This window comes from Miscanthus floridulus, chromosome 7 (genome assembly GCF_019320115.1).
Source record: "Miscanthus floridulus cultivar M001 chromosome 7, ASM1932011v1, whole genome shotgun sequence".
In the NCBI taxonomy this organism is placed as follows: Eukaryota; Viridiplantae; Streptophyta; class Magnoliopsida; order Poales; family Poaceae; genus Miscanthus; species Miscanthus floridulus.
The window spans coordinates 127154260-127173018 of record NC_089586.1 but is presented as its reverse complement, the minus strand read 5'-3'; the positions used below and the strand labels follow the sequence as shown (position 1 = coordinate 127173018).

The 18759-nt window shown below is 46.1% G+C and overlaps 1 protein-coding gene across 1 annotated transcript; it reads right to left on the bottom strand.

The window, feature by feature from the left end:
* Positions 1-2227: 2227 nt before the first annotated feature.
* Positions 2228-9254, bottom strand: LOC136467903 (serine carboxypeptidase 24-like). Its single transcript, XM_066466716.1, has 9 exons — positions 8506-9254; positions 4332-4439; positions 4136-4231; positions 3922-4014; positions 3721-3806; positions 3188-3585; positions 2998-3093; positions 2787-2892; positions 2228-2694 (listed from the first exon to the last, which is right to left on the bottom strand). The coding sequence occupies exons 1-9, from the start codon at positions 8828-8830 to the stop codon at positions 2551-2553; spliced, it is 1452 nt and encodes a 483-aa protein (XP_066322813.1). The 5' UTR covers positions 8831-9254; the 3' UTR covers positions 2228-2550.
* Positions 9255-18759: the final 9505 nt, after the last annotated feature.

Sequence of the window (18759 nt, the reverse complement as noted above, 5' to 3'; positions counted from 1 at the left end):
ACAGACTCTTGAGTTTTTTTCTGCAAACGGAACATCATATCATAGCTGTTCTGCTTGTCATTTGGTTTATCTTTACTGCATCTGGATTGTATTTCTTGTGGTTGAAGAACAATGAACACCCTAATGTTGAGCACTGAACAGCAGCGATACAATTCTGATGGTTTGCCAGGTCCTGGATGCTCATTTGCGTCGTATGGAGCATCAGAAGAGATCGGTCTATTCTGGTTCAAACCGAACGTGACAGGGATGTTTCTGAACAAGTACTCATAACAGAGGTAAGGAGTAAGGAGTTTGGCTGATGGTTTTTTGCAGCTGATAAGCCGGCTGATGCTGTTTTGTTGTACCATGGCTGATAAGCAGCTCAAGCGAACAGGGTGACACTTTCTTAACATCAAGTGATGTACTGTCTGCCACTGATCAGAAGAACTGGAATACCCATTGTTGCAGAGGCAAACCTTCTCTTCCTTGAATTGCCTTCAGGACTCGCCTGCTGCAGTCGGCTTCTCCTACAGTCCTACACAAACACCACCTCGGATCTCAAGACATCGGGCAATGGGAGAGGACTGGTAATCCTGGGCCATTTAGTAGCTGTCAAATTATGATGACTGAATCTTCAAACTACAACATCACTAGCAGTTATCAAGTAAGCCTCACATGATGGCCATTGTGAAATGTGAATTGGCTGCAGCTCAAGTGGCACTGCAGTTCTTGATCAGCTGGACCGCAGTGTTGGCACCGAGATCTCTACATAGCTGGAGAAAGTTAAACCGGTAAGTTTTTCACTGTCATTGCTGATCCACAGGAACATATTCCAGTGTCCTTCACTTCGATTGATGCATCCAAGAAGTTTTCAGTGAGCATAACACTATGTGACTTGACAAAGCTGCAGTGGTGATACAGATTCAATCGTCCCAGTAACCTCGACAAGGTTTGTGATCAGTCATCTTGGTCAGAAGATCATGATCGGCTGGTATCCATGGTACTCAGCTTGACAGGTACTGAACTTGCCATTGCTGTTTAAGCAATCTTCCTGTTGTTACCGTAATTTCTATGAGTTTGAGGTGCATCTTGTGCATGCACTGGTAGGAGGATGGTTATGGAGTGCATTGGATTGATGTTGAATTTTCTCCCAGTCTGAATCGCAGGACCATGCTGGGGTTGTACGAGGACAGCAGAAACAAGTCTGAATCAAAAAAGGTGCACCTGAAACAGGCTGATATTATTGTACTGGGTTCTGGTACGGAGGTGGATCAGAAACTTCAGTACGCTAATGATCTTTCGTTGGGTATGAAATTCGGATGAGAGCTTGTGAACTCTCCTGCAAATGTCCTTACACCTGCTCAGCAGATCTTTCATCAAACTTTGGTTGTTCTTCATAGATTATTGTCAGTATACTTGTAGTCATCCTTTTGTCCCTTTCTGTTGTGCTTGCGGAGGGGGTGTCAAAGATTGCTTCTACATACAGTGATGATTTAGAGTTGCAGTGGATTGGTTATGCACTTTTTTATTTGGATTTGCTTTATTAAGCTCTGAAGATGGTTTGTCATCTTTTGGAAGGCTATAAAAGTAGGCCATATGTAGCTAGTGTTGGTTAGCTGACTCATCAGTGATTATCAATTGCAGATTATTGTTTGGTGAATCGAGTAAGGTGGTGGTATTGTGGTATGCATGCTATTTTAGGTTGAGCAAAGGAGCAAATTTTGCAGACCAGTTCTCCACTCTGGTTTGGTTTGTTATTTCATTGTTCGGCGGAGTACAAATTCACTGTTGAGTTATGTTCTAATCATGAAATTTCACAAAACATGAAACTAATGCTACGCTGTTTAGCCTCGTCTTAGGTTTTTTGTTTTCTGGTTGTGATCTGCCAACTTCAGTTCAGACTTCAGACTACCTGGGTTTGGTGATACTTCTTAGTGCATAGGGTGGGAGTGAGAACTGCTAAAAGATCTGCCTTTTTTAATTCCCATAATCCTCCCTAATTACCTTCATTCTCCAATGACCATGGGGGGCTGTTTATCTGAACAAGCGTGTCAGGGGATAAGAGTATCTAATTCTCGAGAACTGGTTAATAGTGCTGAAATTTACTCGAAGCAGTAGGTCCAATTGTTGCTGCACACTCCAGAGATGAGATGATGTCCTTTTGCCCTCATTTTGCAGATAATAGTAGTACCCGAAACACTGCTGCTGAAAATGGGCAGCAAAGATCATTGAAACACATTTGATTTGAGAGTGAGATCATTGAAGTTTATTCAGTAATCATTGCAATGCTCATGGGTTTCCATGGTATAACATAACATAAGCATTTGAGAGTGAGATCACTGAAATTTATTCGCTAATCATAGCAATGCTCATGGGTTTCCATGGCATAGCATAACCATCCTTATTCTCTACATCCTTTTTCCAACACCAATCAATCACTCCTCGGCTATGAACTGCACGCCTATCAACAAGTTATTTTCTACTTGTGAACGCTACGCTCCCCGAATCACCTTCTCATCCATCTTTTACATTTTCTTCAGACTGTAGCTAGACATCATCAGGTAAACACATTCAGGACTTGGGCAATGGCTCCCCGGCTAAGAACGACCGGAACATCCTGAATGCCCTGCTGGGCTGAAACAATGGCACCTCATGCCCTGCACCTCTCACTGACGCAAATGTGAGCCCTTCATACACCTCAGACCATCCTCCTACCTGCACATACACAAGACAAGATGCACCTCAAACTCAAACACATTACAGCAACAACATCAAGATTGCTTAAACAGCAATTTCAAGTTCAGTACCTGTCCAGCTGAGTACCATGGATACCAGCGGGTCTTGATCTTCAGACCAAGATGACTGATCGCAAACCTTGTCGCGGTCACCGGGACGACTGAATCTGTATCACCGCTGCAGTTTCATCAAGTCACATAGTGTTATGCTCACTGAAAACTTCTCGGATGCATCAATCAAGTATAAGTTGCCCATTTCAGATTCAGAGATTCTTCAGCTTACCTGAACACCCATATCCTCAGTCCTGCTTTCATCAGCTTCTTGTACGTCGGCAGCATGGAGAACTCTGAATCTTGCCATGTCTTGATCAGCACATCACTGTCAGTGTTATTAGGAGATAACAAAAAACACATTCAGTGCCACTCTAATGGCTGAACAAATCATAACAAGAAACGAAAACAAGCTGCGGAACCTGCAGGCAGTCCATCTGTAGGGGATCCCCGTGGTGTTTGCGTGCATTGCCTTCTGCACGTCCAGCCTGTTGTAGTACTTCTCGGCGTAGGTCTCCGTGCAGGGATCGTAGCCGAAGGACCGCCGGCGGATGAGGGTGTTCTTGAACCTCAGTACGGTGGCGTTGGACCTGGCTGCCACGCACGACGGTGTGTAGATGCTGTACTGGTCAATGTCCCCAAACTCCTGGTTCATGGCGTAGTTCATGGCGCGGTTGCAGAAGCGCGAGATGTTGCTGCTGCTGAAGTTGCACGACTTGAGGATGGCCTTGTAGGTGCGGTCAGAGATCATGGCGTGCGTCCACCAGTAGGTGACCGTGCCGATGTTGTCGTAGTAGTTGTCAGTGACCGCGTTGCCCACCTGATCGAGTGAGTACCGAAAATGTTGCAAGGTAAATTCACTCACATTTGGAGCCAGTGAAAAATACTGTGGCAGTTTTTTTTTTTTTTTTTACTTAGATTACACTAGAGCCTGCTCATGTTTGAAGATACTCACAAGGATCCCCTTCAGGTTGATGAAGGGGTTAGGCGAAGCCTCGTTGTACTCAACAATCTTCCTTGCCAATTGTGGAACGTAGTGGCCTGGAATCAAGTGCGGAAATAAGAACAAATTGCAGCAGTAAAACTTTTAGACTGCTAGTATTTTCTTCTAGTGCGTTAAAAATCAGAACACTGGATGCATTATTGAGAGACTTACCGGCGTAGCTTTCTCCAGCTATGTAGAAATCTCGGTGCCGATACTGTGGGAACCGTGACATCCAGGTGATCAAGAACTGCAGCGCATCTTGAGCTGCAGCCAATTCACATTTCACAGTTGACATCAATTGAGACTACTTGACAACTGCTACTGAATTAGTGATCCAGTCATCAAAATTTGACAGCTACTAAAAGGCCCAGCGACGGATTATTACCAGTCCTCTCATCGCCCGTTGTCTTGAGATCCGAAGTGGTGTTCGTGTAGGAGAAGCCGACTCCTGCAGGCGATTCGAGGAAGAGAAGGTTTGCCTCTGCAACAATGGATATCATATTCCCAATCTTCCCATGAGTGACCGATAATACAGAAGTTGATGTTAAGAATGTTCATATTTTCCCCATCAGTGACCTTACCTCTGTTCCAAGAGTACTTGTTCAGAAACAGCCCTGTCCCGTTTGGTTTGATCCGGAACGGGCCGATCTCTTCCGATGCTCCATACGCCACCGATGAGCATCCAGGACCTGGCAAATAAACCATCAGAATTGCATGATCACTGCTGTTCGTTGCTCGACATTACGTTGTTCGCTGTTCTTCAGCCACGAGAAATACAGTAAACAGAAACTTAATGGCAGACAGAACATCTACGATATGACATTCCGTTTCGTTCTCGTTCTCGCAGACAAGAATTCAAGAGTCTGTTGGCACGTCAAATCGGGAATATTTTGGTCATCTCATCTGTTCAGCATGCATGTCTCGCTGCAGCATGGCATGACTGGCGGCCGAGACCCAAAGTTGCGCTCCCTAATGATGCTGAGCAGATAGATAGAGATAGCTCTAACGATTGCACTAGCACTAGTAGGCATCTAGGCTGGCTTCCAAATCCCCCAATATATGACAGTCGCAGCACTAAGGAAAAAGCGAGAGAAGTTGGGCGGTCCAGGTCGCATTCAGCTCAGAGGCGTGCACCGGCCGTTCAGCGCTCTGCAATCACCGCAGCCCAGGCGCATCGCATGGCATGCATTTCCCAAGGCACGGCAGGCACCAAGTCAAAGAGACCAAGCCATAGCCGTCCGTTCGATGGTGGCAAGGCAGCTGTGGAACCCAGGGAGACGAGATCCATGGTGTGCCTGCACTGCAGCCCGTGGCTGTGCGCCTGCCAGTGCGTGTCGCGCGGGCATGGCCCTGGCCCTGGCCCTCACTCTCCCTCCCTCGCGCCATACCATTGCGGTGTACTGTAAGCACGGTACGTGGTTTCCTTTTATGTGCTAGGAGACCCAGTGGCAGGTAAAAGGCCACAGTCCCTGCGAGCCCTGCATGTGTGCAGTACAGCCACGCACCACGAAGGGTACACATACGCACACACAGTGACACAGAGAGCAAGCTGGTGTGCCTGTGCGTTGCCATGTCAAGTTGCCAGTGCCGATGCCACACTCCACAGCCACAGGCAGAGGCATGCCCTGTGGTTGTGGGAATGTGGGGCAAGGGCACTTGGTGGTGTTTAGCCCGTGGCCTTTTTTACCGGGCGGGAGCGTCGGCGATGATGACAGGAGGCGAAGCAAAGGGAATAAGAATAATCGTCTGGGGCTGGGGGCTGGGGGCTGGGCGACGGCGACTCCAGCACCAGCAGCGGCCAGCGGGAGATTACACGATGAAAACAAACAGCCAAAGGTGGTGCATCCCGCCCTGCACGCAGCTTTTGCCTTTTGGGCCAGCCAGCCAGTCAGCCATCTCCTCCCATGATCCCCCATCTCCCATCTGCCTGCGCTGCGGCGGCGTTGGGCACCACGCACGCAGACGCAGACGCAGGCAGTCACGCAGTCACAGCTTCATCATTTCGTTTCCGCAGTCTCGGGCCCCTTGCTGCTGGCAGGCGGCTGGCTCGCCGTCACATGACCTGAGGGCTGGCCGGCTGGGGACCTGGAGCTTGGCTGAGTCACCGGGTCACGGTCACGGCCACGGCCACCACGGACGCATCACGCATGCAGGAGTAGTACTGCACACACCTGTGGCTAAGATTGCGTCGATCTCAAAGGACGCTGCCTGCTGATTTGCGGCCTTCAGGTTCAGTCATTCACATTCAGAGTGACTGAAGAGTCGTCTCTGAATCTGGGAGGGAGCGAGCGAGCGAGCGAGCGATGAGTGCTGCATCATCGCGACGTGGAATCCGGAGAATTTTTCCCGATACTACTGTTGATATCATGGCGGCTGCTGCTGCTGCTGCTGTGTGATGCGGACGACAACGCTGCTGCCTACACAGTCACGCAGGTACGTGCAGGTGCAGCAGTGGTGAGAGAAAGAGTTTTACTAACAAATGGTCGGTCAGATCGACTGGGATCCAAGGAACCCCTGGTTGGAGCTTAGCAATTGGTAGAAGAGAGTCTGAACACTGAATAATCACCGTTTGCTTACCCCTGACGACGATGGCGATGGAAGAATGATGGCCTGAGCATATGCAAACGCGGTGTCGGTACCACATGAAGGACACGAGATCGAACGAAGAGGTTGGGAAAGTTGGGGGAAGAGAGTTTAATGCCAAGAGTCCAAAAGCTGGGATAACACTTCGTCAGCGAGATCAAGGGGACGTGCATGCAGCATGCAGAAATGCACGCGCGCCCTTGTTCGCAGCTAGCAGCCGGAGTCAACTGCAAATATCTGGATACCACTAAGGCAGTAGAGCACATTTGCAGATCATTAACAGACATAACTGAACTGGATCGACCTTCTGTTGGAGCTTATTAGTGGCAAGACATGAGAATGGGACAGAATTATAGTCGAGTACTTCCTCCGTCAAAAAAAAAATGCAATTCTCGGATGATGAGTAGTCAACAGTATAAACTTTAACTAAATTTATATAAAAAAATATAAATATTTTTTATATAAAATAAGTATCATTATATTAGTTATAAAAATATATTTTTATAATAAAATTATTTAAAAATATAAATGCTAATATTGTTTATTATAAACTTGAGCTCAATTGATCGACAGGATAACATAATTACATTCCTAAGTGGACGGAGGGACTACGTGCCATCTAGCCCATCCGGCCATCCCAGAGCAATACTCCTAGCATGCATGGTTAATTAAGAGGATTCGACTTGGATATAGGAGTAGAGTAGTGTCACATGCATCAATGCATGCATCTGGACAACCTGGTACAGCAGCAAGCAAACACTGCAGAAGCGACACCATTGCGAGTGCTGCTGCTGCTGCTGTCTGGTGATAAATATGATAAAGCTCGACAGTCCTTTTGGCATAGGAGCTACTAATGCAGACAGTGTGTACTTAGGTTTGTCAGTTAATTAATTACTACAGTAGTACTGTGTAGGAGTAGTTTATTACTGTTGGTATTACCATACATGAAGTTTCCTGGTCCTAAGACTGTCTCCAATGAGGAGATCCAAACCCAAAATGGGTAATGAGAGATCCAAAATCAGCATCCAATAGAGTACCTATACGGAAGACCTATTTTGAGTTGTCTGAGAGACACAACCCAAATATGGGTATCCTCTCTCCTGGAAACTCATTTTCAGAAAGGATTCTCTTTTGGGTCTTGTTGTTGGAGAAGATGTCGAATAGGTATCGAACCTTTTGCCTGTAGCGCTACCCAAAGTACGAATGTATCTTGTATTTTAGGTGTTGTTGTTAGAAATAGCCTAATCATGGTTTTATTGTCCCTTTCTACCTCTACCTAGGAGTATCACACTAGACAACAATGAGTACAGCACCTAGGCTGTTCTGTTTCATTCCAAGAGGCCAAACAAAAAGGGCAAAACACTGCCTGCACGTACTAGGCAGCTGCACCTGCAAATCACAGCTAGTAAATGTTTGTTCAGGGTCTCAGCCTTCACAGGCAGGCAATGGTCACGTCTCTTCGCACATTTACTACCGCCGTTTACTACTACTGCGTTGCAGTACTGTACATTTACCATCACACATGCAATTCACACACATTCGACATCGACCTTGTTGTTCATGCAAATTCTTTTTTACAGTATGTATTTGTTGTTGTTGTTTTTTACTTGAGTATTTACATCGAATTAGACGACGGCGTTCATATTCACAATCACACCAGAGGAGGAGGAGGAGGTTGGAGTTGGAGTAGCACACAAGAAGAAGGAACAGAATGGCACTTTCCGTAGGCAAGAGGCAAGGCGTGTGATGAGATGACAGGGAGTTTGAACTTTGGAGTCTGTGTCAAAAGCTTTGGAAAGCTTTGCCTTGCCTGTGACAGTGTGACTGCGATACCCTTTTTTAAATTAGTCCAAAAACTCAGCAAAGGTAAGAGCTCCCTTCCCTCCCATGAAAAGACTCGTGGCAGTTTAACCGACGCCTGGTCAACAGTTAACCCGACTGAGGACAGTAAGGAGGAGTATGTATATGATGATAAGATCATATCATGCACACAGCATCATCATTCACCAGGGAAAACCAACAAGAAACGAGCTACTACCATGATTGCATGAAAAAGAAGCTAAGATCACTGCAGCAAGACGAAATAAAAACATGCATGGCCAGCTCAAAGGAGCATGGCGAAATGGGAAGCTATAGCCTATAGCTAGCGAGGTGCAGAAGATGGCCACTGACCTCCGTTGAGCCAAAGCACGAGGGGCTTGGTGGCCGCGTCGCCGACGGCCTCGGTGAGCCAGTAGAAGAGCGCGCGGCCGCGGCCCCGGTTCACCGTCACGTACCCGGAGTACTGCGCGAACGCCACCGCCGGCTGCCCCGGCAGCGCCTCGACGCGGTCGTCTCCGCGCGCCCTGCTGCTGTCCTCGCACTCCTCCACGCCGGCGCCCGCGGCGGCAACTGCACCAGCACAGACGCCTCCAGGCAGCAGCACGCCGGCGACGACGATCGCCGCCAGCACACCGCTCGCCGCCCCACCCCCACGCCGCCGCGTCGTCGTCGCCATTGCGCGCGCGGAGGACGAGCTAGGATTGAAGAAGCAAGATGGGTGTGTAGGCAAAGGTAGCTATAGCTCTGGAACTATGCAAGGAAGTAGGTGAAGCGCGCGACGATATACGCGAGCTGCTGCTGCGTATTTATCCTAGCCGGCTGACCGGCCGGTCGCCTGGAAGGTGGAGGCCGCTGGCTCGGCTTGCTAGTGGCGGTAGTGGCTAGCAGTGGGGTGGTCGTCGCGGTAATAATGGGGCATTGGATCGGGCGAGGAGGTGGTGGTGCGCGAGGAGGGGCATTTACGCTGGCTGGCTCGGTCGCTCTGCGGCCCGCGCGCGGAGGAGGGCGGGAGGGAAGGAGGGGGCAGGTGAGCTACGCTACGCCGCCATTAATAGTGCTCCGCCCTTGGCAGGTCAGCTCGGCGCGTGCAGTCGGCAGAGAAGGAGAGAGAGAGAGAGAGAGAGAGAGAGAGAGAGAGAGGATGAGGAGATGGAGGAGAAGGGCGCCGGCCGCCTGCCTGCCTCCTCCTGCTGCTGCTGCTGCGCTGGGGGCGGGCCGTAGGGATGAGATGACCAAGGCCATAAATGGCTCGCAGCGCAGCGCTCCCCATTCCCCTTGTGGCTGCTGCTACACACATTCGGTTTCCCTCGTCCTCACGCCACACGCATCGCATCTCATAGGAGGCGCGCGTTTGTTGGGTTCGGTCAAAACAAAAGCTGCACAAATGTCAAAGGGCATCTGCCTCTCTAGCTCTACACGTCCGTCCGTCTCGCTGGCCGGCCTGCCCGCTCCGATCCATCGCTAATGCAAATGCATGCCTCACCTCGCCGTGGAAGCTTCAAACGCCGCATGATCTGATCTGCTTGGCATTTGCGCCATCGGCTTGGATCCGTGCCAATGCAGATTACTGTATATCGGACGCCGTTTGTGGAAAGCGAGCAGTGCTATCACTTGCACGGTTGCACCCCAAAAGGGAAGCGTCTGCTGGTCGCCAGTCGTCACTGAGCAGGAGAGCATGCATGCACACAGCAAGGTCGCGTCGAAATGAACCTAACTTTTCCTTTTGGGGCTGTTTGGCACCGCATGCCACCACCTCTTCGGGATACATACAAATATTACTCCATGCATATAGATTTATCCTACTAGTAACACTTTAGTCGTTTTTTTTTACTCTGACTAGTATTTCTTCCGTTCCGATTGTAAGTCGTTTTAGTTTTTCTTTATACAACTTTTACTATGCACTTACATATACATTATATCTAAATACATATGCTTTCCGTCCAAAAATAACCGTATATCTCACTTTTTTAGGGACTAAAGGTTTTAAAAGTTGACTAGATATAAAACAAAAGGTACTAATATTTATAATATGTATTAATGGTGGCTTATTTCCATGACTCATTTGAGGATACAAATGTTGATATCATTCTCCATAAACTTAGTCAAATTTAGAAAATTTTGACTCGAGAGAAATGTGATGTGCGGTTATTCTAGAACGGAGAGAGAGTAGTAATATGTAAAATTGTATCTAGATTAACCTTATTAACAAATTCATATGGAAAAGTCTTGGCAATATATATGTTTTTTTATTTATAAGATATAATGCATATGTTTTTATAGGTACAAGTCCTAGTCAATGTTAAGAAAGTCTAACTTATTAGGATAAACAACCTAGATGGTCTAGACTTTGTACTACTCGTGATGACCAGATCGATCAGGAATAGTACTATTTGTTGCTGAGTACAGCTAGCTAGGTAGGTAAAAGTGGATGGCAGTGGTACGCCGCAAGCAACGGTTTTTTTACAACAACCGCAAGCAACGTTGACAAGGCGAGGAAGCGTGAGATGAGACGGATCATGGCTCGCCTGGCCTTGCCTTGGTAAGGAGCATGAATGAGTAGTAGACGAAGACGCAGCTACCTACCCTACCTTGACGCGCGTACGTACGTAGCCTGCTGCCCGCAATTGGCTACCTATACTGTACCAATCTAGGCTATATATACATTATTAGTAATCTCTCTCTCCCTCCCTCTCTCTCTCTTTCATTATTTGTAATCTTTCTCTCTCTCCCTCTCTGATCGATATATAGAGATAGAGACACGCACACGCTAGCTGTCCAGGCCGTTCAAAAACATTGTACTCGATCAGATATGTAGCTAGGGCCCTACGTGTGCAGATGGATCACTGCATGCGATGGATCGATGGAGCCCATACCTACCGTGCATGGCAATGACATGGTGTGTCTCGATCAGATATGAATATGATCCTGTCGACGTACTGTCGTCATGCTCAATCAAGCAAACGTAGCCTGCTGGCCGCGCGCGCTCAAGCATGCAGATGCAGGAGATCGAATTTCTTGGAACATACTAGGCCTTGTCTAGATTGGGGTTAGAAATCAGTATTTGGCACTGTAGCACTTTCGTTTGTATTTGACAATTATTGTCCAATCATGGCCTAACTAGGCTCAAAAAATTCGTCTCGTAATTTACAATCAAACTATGTTATTAATTGTTTTTTTATCTACATTTAATCTCCATGCATGTGTCCAAAGATTTGATGTGATGGAAAGAGAGTGAAAAAACTTGCAATCTAAACAAGGGCCTAGTATGAATTTTAGGACACCTCACATGCAGGATACAGCTGTATACAATTGCTGATTGCTGATGGCTACGTGTAGCAACGACGACAGCTCCATGCATGCCATCGATTAGGAATCTTCCAATCCTTCTTTCACCCCCGGGAAAATTCGATTTATTTCACCGTACGTACGTACCCACGCATGCATGAACGCAGGAGGTATTTACTGTTTTACAGTATTCGCTACAACTGACTGCAACAACAACTGACGCATGAATGCAACAACTAGCGATCGATTTATCACGTCGCCGTCGCGGCCGCGGCTAGCTCTGCCCTCCGACGCGGGCAATCTGACCCGATTAAAAAAACAGGCCATCAGGACCCAGTAATTTCTTCCCTGTACTTTACTCTAAGCACGGCCCGGATCTTCCCTGTACTTTACTCTAAGCATCGGCCTGTGGTGTCCCCAAGCGAGGGGCAGACGAGACAACGATGCCGCCGACACCCGTCGCGTCCCTTTATTTCTGAGTGGATTTACCTGTCCTTATTGGTAATCTCCTTCAGCTGCTGCTGTGTCTGTGTTATGGGCTCGTGACGAAGCTATAGATCATTACTAAAATCAGGGAACTACTAGTAGAATACTACTAGGATGGTGTGTCATTATCTCTGTCATTAACGGCCTAACAGTTTCCTGCGTGGAAGTACTCGCTCAGTCACCTGCTACCTGACCTGACCTGCGGCAGTCTAGCTTGTCGGGGCGCCATCGCTGCTGCTGCTGCAAGGTTAATAATAGAGTCAGCTCCTGCTCCTGCTGCTGCAAGGTTAATAATAGGATGGTGTGTCATTACTAAAATTAGTTGTACAATTAGTTTTATAATTAGTCTATATTTAGGCCCCGTTTGGCAGGGCTTTACTTCACTAGTGAAGCCATTTTATTTGGCTTCAGCTCAACGAACAGTTCCACCGGTGGAGCTGAAGCGGTTTTGGTAAACTGTTTGGCAAAATGGCTTCCATGTGAGAGCATGTTTTTAGGAGCCTGGAGGAGGAGCCAGGAGAAGCCACTTTTTTTTTAGCTCTATCACACCCCAAATCACTGTGAGAGCATATTTTTAGGGGCTTCACAAGTGAAGCTATTTTACTTTACCCCGTTTGGTAGAAAACGGCTCTAAACGGCTCCTGAAACCGGTGGAGAAGCCCTGCCAAACGGGGTCTTAATACTCCATGTATGTGTCCAAACATTCGATGTGACAGAAATTTTAGGAGGCACTACAGGAACCAAACATGGCCTAATAATAGAGCCAGCTGCTGTCTATTCGAATCCTTACAGCCTACTTCTCAGTTCACCCATATAATAGTTATATATTCACTATTAATATATGACCCACTTGTCTTTCTCACAGAGTTTATTAGTTCTTGTGTCTAAACCGGCTGTAAGCTTACAACCCGTTTCTCCCCTCTCTCTCTCTCTCTCCTTCTATCTCTCCTCCACTCAGCATTCAGGCTGCTGGTAGCCCTTATTATACTTGCTCTAATGGCGTTGCCTAGGCTAGAGTTGTCTACACGGCCCGTGCAAGATGCCCTGCACTCCACTGTAGGAGTAAGAGTTCACTGGTAGAGAACCGAGCTTTACTCCCGGTGGAAAATCCCCTCTAGTCCCGGTTCCCCATCCGGGAGCAAGCATCCGGGACTAAAGGGGGTCCTTTAGTCCCGGGTCAGAAACCGGGACTAAAGGAGGACCTTTAGTCCCGGTGGGTAACACCATGATGGCCGGCACCTTTAGTCCCGGTTGGTAATACGTACCGGGACTAAAGGTTTTTTTTCTTTTTTCTTTTCTTTTTATTTTTTTGTTTTCTTTTCAAAATAGGTTTTCGAAGTCGTATTGTACGCTGCTAATTATACATTTATACGCGCATATAGTATGTTTCGGTTCAAGCACAATGAACGTATTAAATCACACAATTCAAGCATAGAAATATATATATATATATATATATATATATATATATATATATATATATATTTACATGCATGCATGCATATGTGTATTTTACATTATATTATTTCGTGTGCATATATTACAAAAGATTACATTACAGTTGTTGTGACATAACAAGTTTCCTCTCATCCTCTAGCTTGGCTTCAATGGTAGTGTTGGGTCGAAGTAGAACTCACCCTTGGAATCGATGACCTGCTCATTAAAAAATCTGGCTATAGACTCTTGAATTGCTTTGATTTGGTCTTGCCGTATGACCTTTTTCTCCAGCCATCGAGTCTACATGTTTGAATTAAAGGAAAATAAATTAATATATGTACATATATATATATATAAAGACATAGTAACACAATCAATAATAATAATTAAATGAATATATAGTGTATTTTTAACGTACTTTGAGTCTCTCTGTAGGAGTTCTTTGGGAGAGCACCTTGATAAACTTGCAAACATAGTAACCACAGTAGTTGTTCCTCTGTTCCTGCCTCAGACACCACTTTACGAGAAAAAGATTTGTCATCCAATCTGGTGATCCGGTGAAAGCTATATGTTTAATTAATAAAAATGATGCGATTTAGGGGACTTACTTTCAAAGGGATTACATTCAGTGGCGCTTTGCATTTTTCCATGTGTTGCTTCTCAATAAAGGTTTTCCAAACACTGCCCAATAAAAAATTTGCCACGTCATCAGATATAGTTAATCATCATGTTTGTGTGTATATATAGTTGCTAGAGATCCCAAAATTACCTCTGGATAATATCTATCATATCTTGGTAGTCTTGTTGTGGTTTTCTCATCGAGTCATAGATTATCAAGTGACTTTTCACCAGATCGATGTCCATCAATATCCAGTGATTGCTGCATGTGTTTATAGGATATAACGCATAACACTCATTAATTAACTAGAATCAACATATGAGCCATTAAGGATATGATCGACATGATTAACACTCACTTGAAGTTATAGGGAAAGAGTATATCCTTCTTGTGGCGTTGGTTCACTAAGAAGTTCATGAGGTTACTCTCTGACTCAGACTTCCAATTAGTCTTTGGAGTAATTGGGTCTTTGAATATTATATGGGGATCAACAAAACCAATTTCATTGCATCCTTCCTTTCTGAGCTCTGTCATTATAAATCTGCATATATATAGTACTTGTTAGGATAATTTATATACATATACACACATATGATGAGTTTAATAATAGATCGAAAGAATTATTACTTACAGGCAATAGCAGCTAATGATAACTTTGTCCAGAGAGGTCAGGTGGCATAGTTGATGAAATTATGCAAAGTCAACATACATAACATCATCGCCACGGAACCAATGTTCGTCTCTAATTCTGACACCAACGCAGAAGTCTCCACTGGTAGACGCCTGCATGTACCACTTGTTTAGCAGGTACATTTGCGTCCCCAGATCAGATAAGGCTTGAGGGTTGTATAGACTCTGGCCTAGTACAAATTTTTTCTTCCAAATATCAACCTCCGCCGCACTCTCAATGTTTCCATCACCAAACATCTGGTAAAGGTCGAGACCAGTCTCATCAAGAAATTCACCAAGGTGATCCAAATCGATATCCGGATGTATGTTTGCCTGATGCATTAATCCTAAATTCGAACCATATTCATTACCAACAACTAGTGAGGGGATTGATTGGTGCGCTTGTTGTCCGAGTTGGGCAACTCCTTTCCCTACCCGCTTCTTTTTCTGTGCCGCCTCAATTGACTTGGTGAGAGTGCGGTCATAGTCTGATAACGTTGATTTGGACGGCTTACGAGATTCCCGCTGTTGTTGCTGGTAAGAAGTCACCTTTTTTCTTAGAATATCTGGAGCTACGAAGAAGTACGGTTTCTCTGGGTTTCTCCTTGCTTCTTGATTCATTTTAAGTTTGTCATAGAATCTAGACATGTCTTTTTTATATGCATCAGTTCCTTCTTCCTTCTCTTCAGATATTATTTTGGGAATAGCCCTTGGTTTCACGGTGGCTTTCTTTGCAGGCGGGGACTGGTTCTTCATTTGAGGGGCTGGCCTCTTGCTAGGCTTCTTGGTAGGCGGGGGCGGTGGAGGCGTTGGAGACCTCCTTGGAGGTGTTGGCAGCGGCGTTGGAGACCTCCTTAGAGGTGGCGGCTATGGCATTGGAGACCTCCTTGGAGATGGTGTGGATGCAGCCTCGTCTTCCAACATAATGTCATCGTACAGAGCACTATGATGATCTGGCGATTGAACAATTGGATTTAGGTTGGGGGAGGATCTGCTACAAAAAAAGGAATGACATATTATTATGAGCAGATTGTTAATTATTTAAGCTAATACAAATTAATGATGTAGTGTTTTCATCCGCACGTACCTATGGTGAGGTAGTTCAGGAGGAGGTGGAGCCGACATCCCTGGAATGATGATGTAGCGCTTGCGCCATAGAATGAATGTCTTCTCTGCTTCTCTTAGAGTCTTCTCGCCATCACCTCTAGGAATGTCAAGAGGCAAATCACTAAAACCTTTTTCAGCTTTATCTACCGAGATGGTAGCATATCCTTCTTGGATTATATTCCCATGAATCCTTGGTGTCTTGGTTCGGTCGATAGGATTAACAAGACCGATAGCCACCTTGATTGTGGAATTCTCCTTCGGAATGTGTAGCTCACACATTGTACAAGGTTTAGTGACGTCGTCCACAGGGAAGCGCAGTCCTGTGTCCCCTTGATTTGGTATCTCCGTGGAAGCGCAGCTGCTTTTCAACTGAACAGATTGGCTAATGTTGATTCCTGGCTCTGATGCCTGCTTGCTTGCACTCACTGCTATTTGCACTTGCCTTCTGATTTCCTCCTGCATTCTCGCTTCAAGGTTTTTTTCCCGCTCCTGTGCTTCACGCATCGCTTCCTCCAACCTCTGGAGCCGCTGTGCCTCTTCTTCCTTCTTTCTCTGGCGACTTCTGTAGGAAGGTCTGTCCTGAGGGAATCCATGCTCCCACGAGACACTTCCTTTGCCTCTAGTTCGGCCACCATGTTCAATAGTCCCGATGGCGTATGTCAGCTCATCCTTCTCTCTGTTGGGCCTGAACGCACCACTGGCAGTAGCTCTCTGAGCATAAAACAATCTTTCTACTGCTTCTTGCAGTCTTGCGCCATAAACGCACTTCCCTGTCTCCTGGTCTAGTGTTCCCCCATGACCAAAAAACCAATTCTTTGCACGTTCTCCCCACTCGAGTGATTCTGGTCTGATACCCTTGGCAAGAAGGTCTGCTTCCATTTTGTTCCACTTCTTAATGGCAGTCGGGTAGCCACCTGATCCCAAGGTATGGTGGTATGTCTTCTGTTGGGCATTACGTTGGTTCTTTATCACCCGACTCACACCCTCTTCCGAAGTCTTATACTGTACAAACTCATCCCAATAGGGCCTCTGCTTTGAGATCAGGCCTAGGACAGTAAAATCTGGTGCTATATTCTTCTTGACATACGTCGTGTATAGGTGTTTCTTCCAAGTCTGAAACTGGGTGTCCATCTTCTTCATTGCCCAATCCCTAACTCGCTCCATTAATTCATCACCATCTATTATATCATCATAACCATCTGTTTGGAGCGTGAAATGTACCAAGACATTATTCCAAATTAACGTCTTGTCACGATCGGAGACAAAACTGATATGAGGAGCATTGGTCTTCTTCTTCCATTCACGGGTACTAATCGGGAGCCGGTCCCGTACAAGGTAACCACAGTGGTGCACAAATTTCATTTTATTCGCCCCCCCCCCCGTTCTCCTGTATCCACATTGAACTCCGAGATGATGAAGCGGCCCTCCAATGGCTTTTTGGGACCTCGAACATTTTTACTCTGGCATGGGACTTTAAGTTACAGAATTTCTTCTCTGGCACATTTATAATACCCTTTATATTCGAGGAGAATCTAGATGGTACCTTGATGTTGTTTAAGCATTCAAACATGATTTCCTTCTCCTCTTTGCTTAGAGTGTAGCTAGCAGGACATAAGTAATGACGTCCATCATCTGTCTTCTCTGGATGCAGGTTGTCTCTTTCTCTCAAACAACGCAGGTCCTGTCGTGCTTCAAATGTGTCCTTAGGCTTTCCATACACACCCATAAAGCCTAGCAGGTTCACACAAAGATTCTTCGTCAGGTGCATCACGTCGATCGAGCTACGGACCTCCAGGACTTGCCAATAGGGTAGGTCCCAAAATATGGACTTCTTCTTCCACATGGGTGCGTGACCGTTAGCGTCTTTTGGAATAGGTTGGCTTCCACGTCCTTTTCCAAAGATGACTTTCACATCATTGACCATATCGAGTACATCCTCACCGGTTCGGTTGTGAGGCTTGGTCAGGTGGTTTGCCTTCCCTTTAAAATGCTTGCCTTTCTTTCTTACGGGGTGATTTGCAGGAAGAAATCGACGATGGCCAAGGTACACGACCTTTCGACATTTTTTCAAGAATACACCTCTAATATCACTGAAGCAGTGTGTGCATGCATTATATCCCTTGTTTGACTGTCCTGAAAGATTACTTAGAGCAGGCCAATCATTGATTGTTACGAACAACAATGCTCGCAGATCAAAGTGTTCCTGTTTGTACTCATCCCACACACGTACACCTTCTTTATTCCACAAAATGAGAAGTTCGTCAATAAGTGGTCTCAGGTACACATCGATGTCATTGCCAGGTTGCTTCGGGCCTTGGATGAGCACAGGCATCATAATGAACTTCCGCTTCATGCATAACTAAGGAGGAATGTTGTAGATAGTTAGAGTAACAGGCCAAGTGCTATGACTACTGTTCTGCTCTCCAAAAGGATTGATACCATCTGTACTTAAAGCAAACCTTAAGTTTCTTGCGTCATTTGCAAACTCCGGGAATTCTCTGTCGATTGCTCTCCACTGGGACCCATCAGCAGGGTGTCTCAATATATTGTCTACCTTACAGTCTTCTTTGTGCCATCGTAACAATTTTGCATGTTCTTTGTTTCTGAACAGACGTTTCAAGCATGGTATTATAGGAGCATACCACATAACCTTGGCAGGGATTTTCTTACGCGGACGTTCGCCCTCAACATCACCAGGGTCATCTCGCCTGATCTTATACCGCGACGCATGGCATACCGGGCATGCATCCAATTTCTCGTACTCTTTGCCACGGTACAGGATGCAGTCATTAGGACATGCATGTATCTTCTCTATTTCTAGCCCCATAGGACAGACAACTTGTTTTGCTTCGTAGGTAGTGGCGGGCAATTCATTGTACTTCGAAAGCATCTTCTTTTGGATTTTTAGTAACTCACCAAATCCCTTGTCAGATACACCATTCTTTGCCTTCCATTGCAGCAATTCTAGTGTGGTTCCCAACTTTTTCTGCCCTGCATCACAA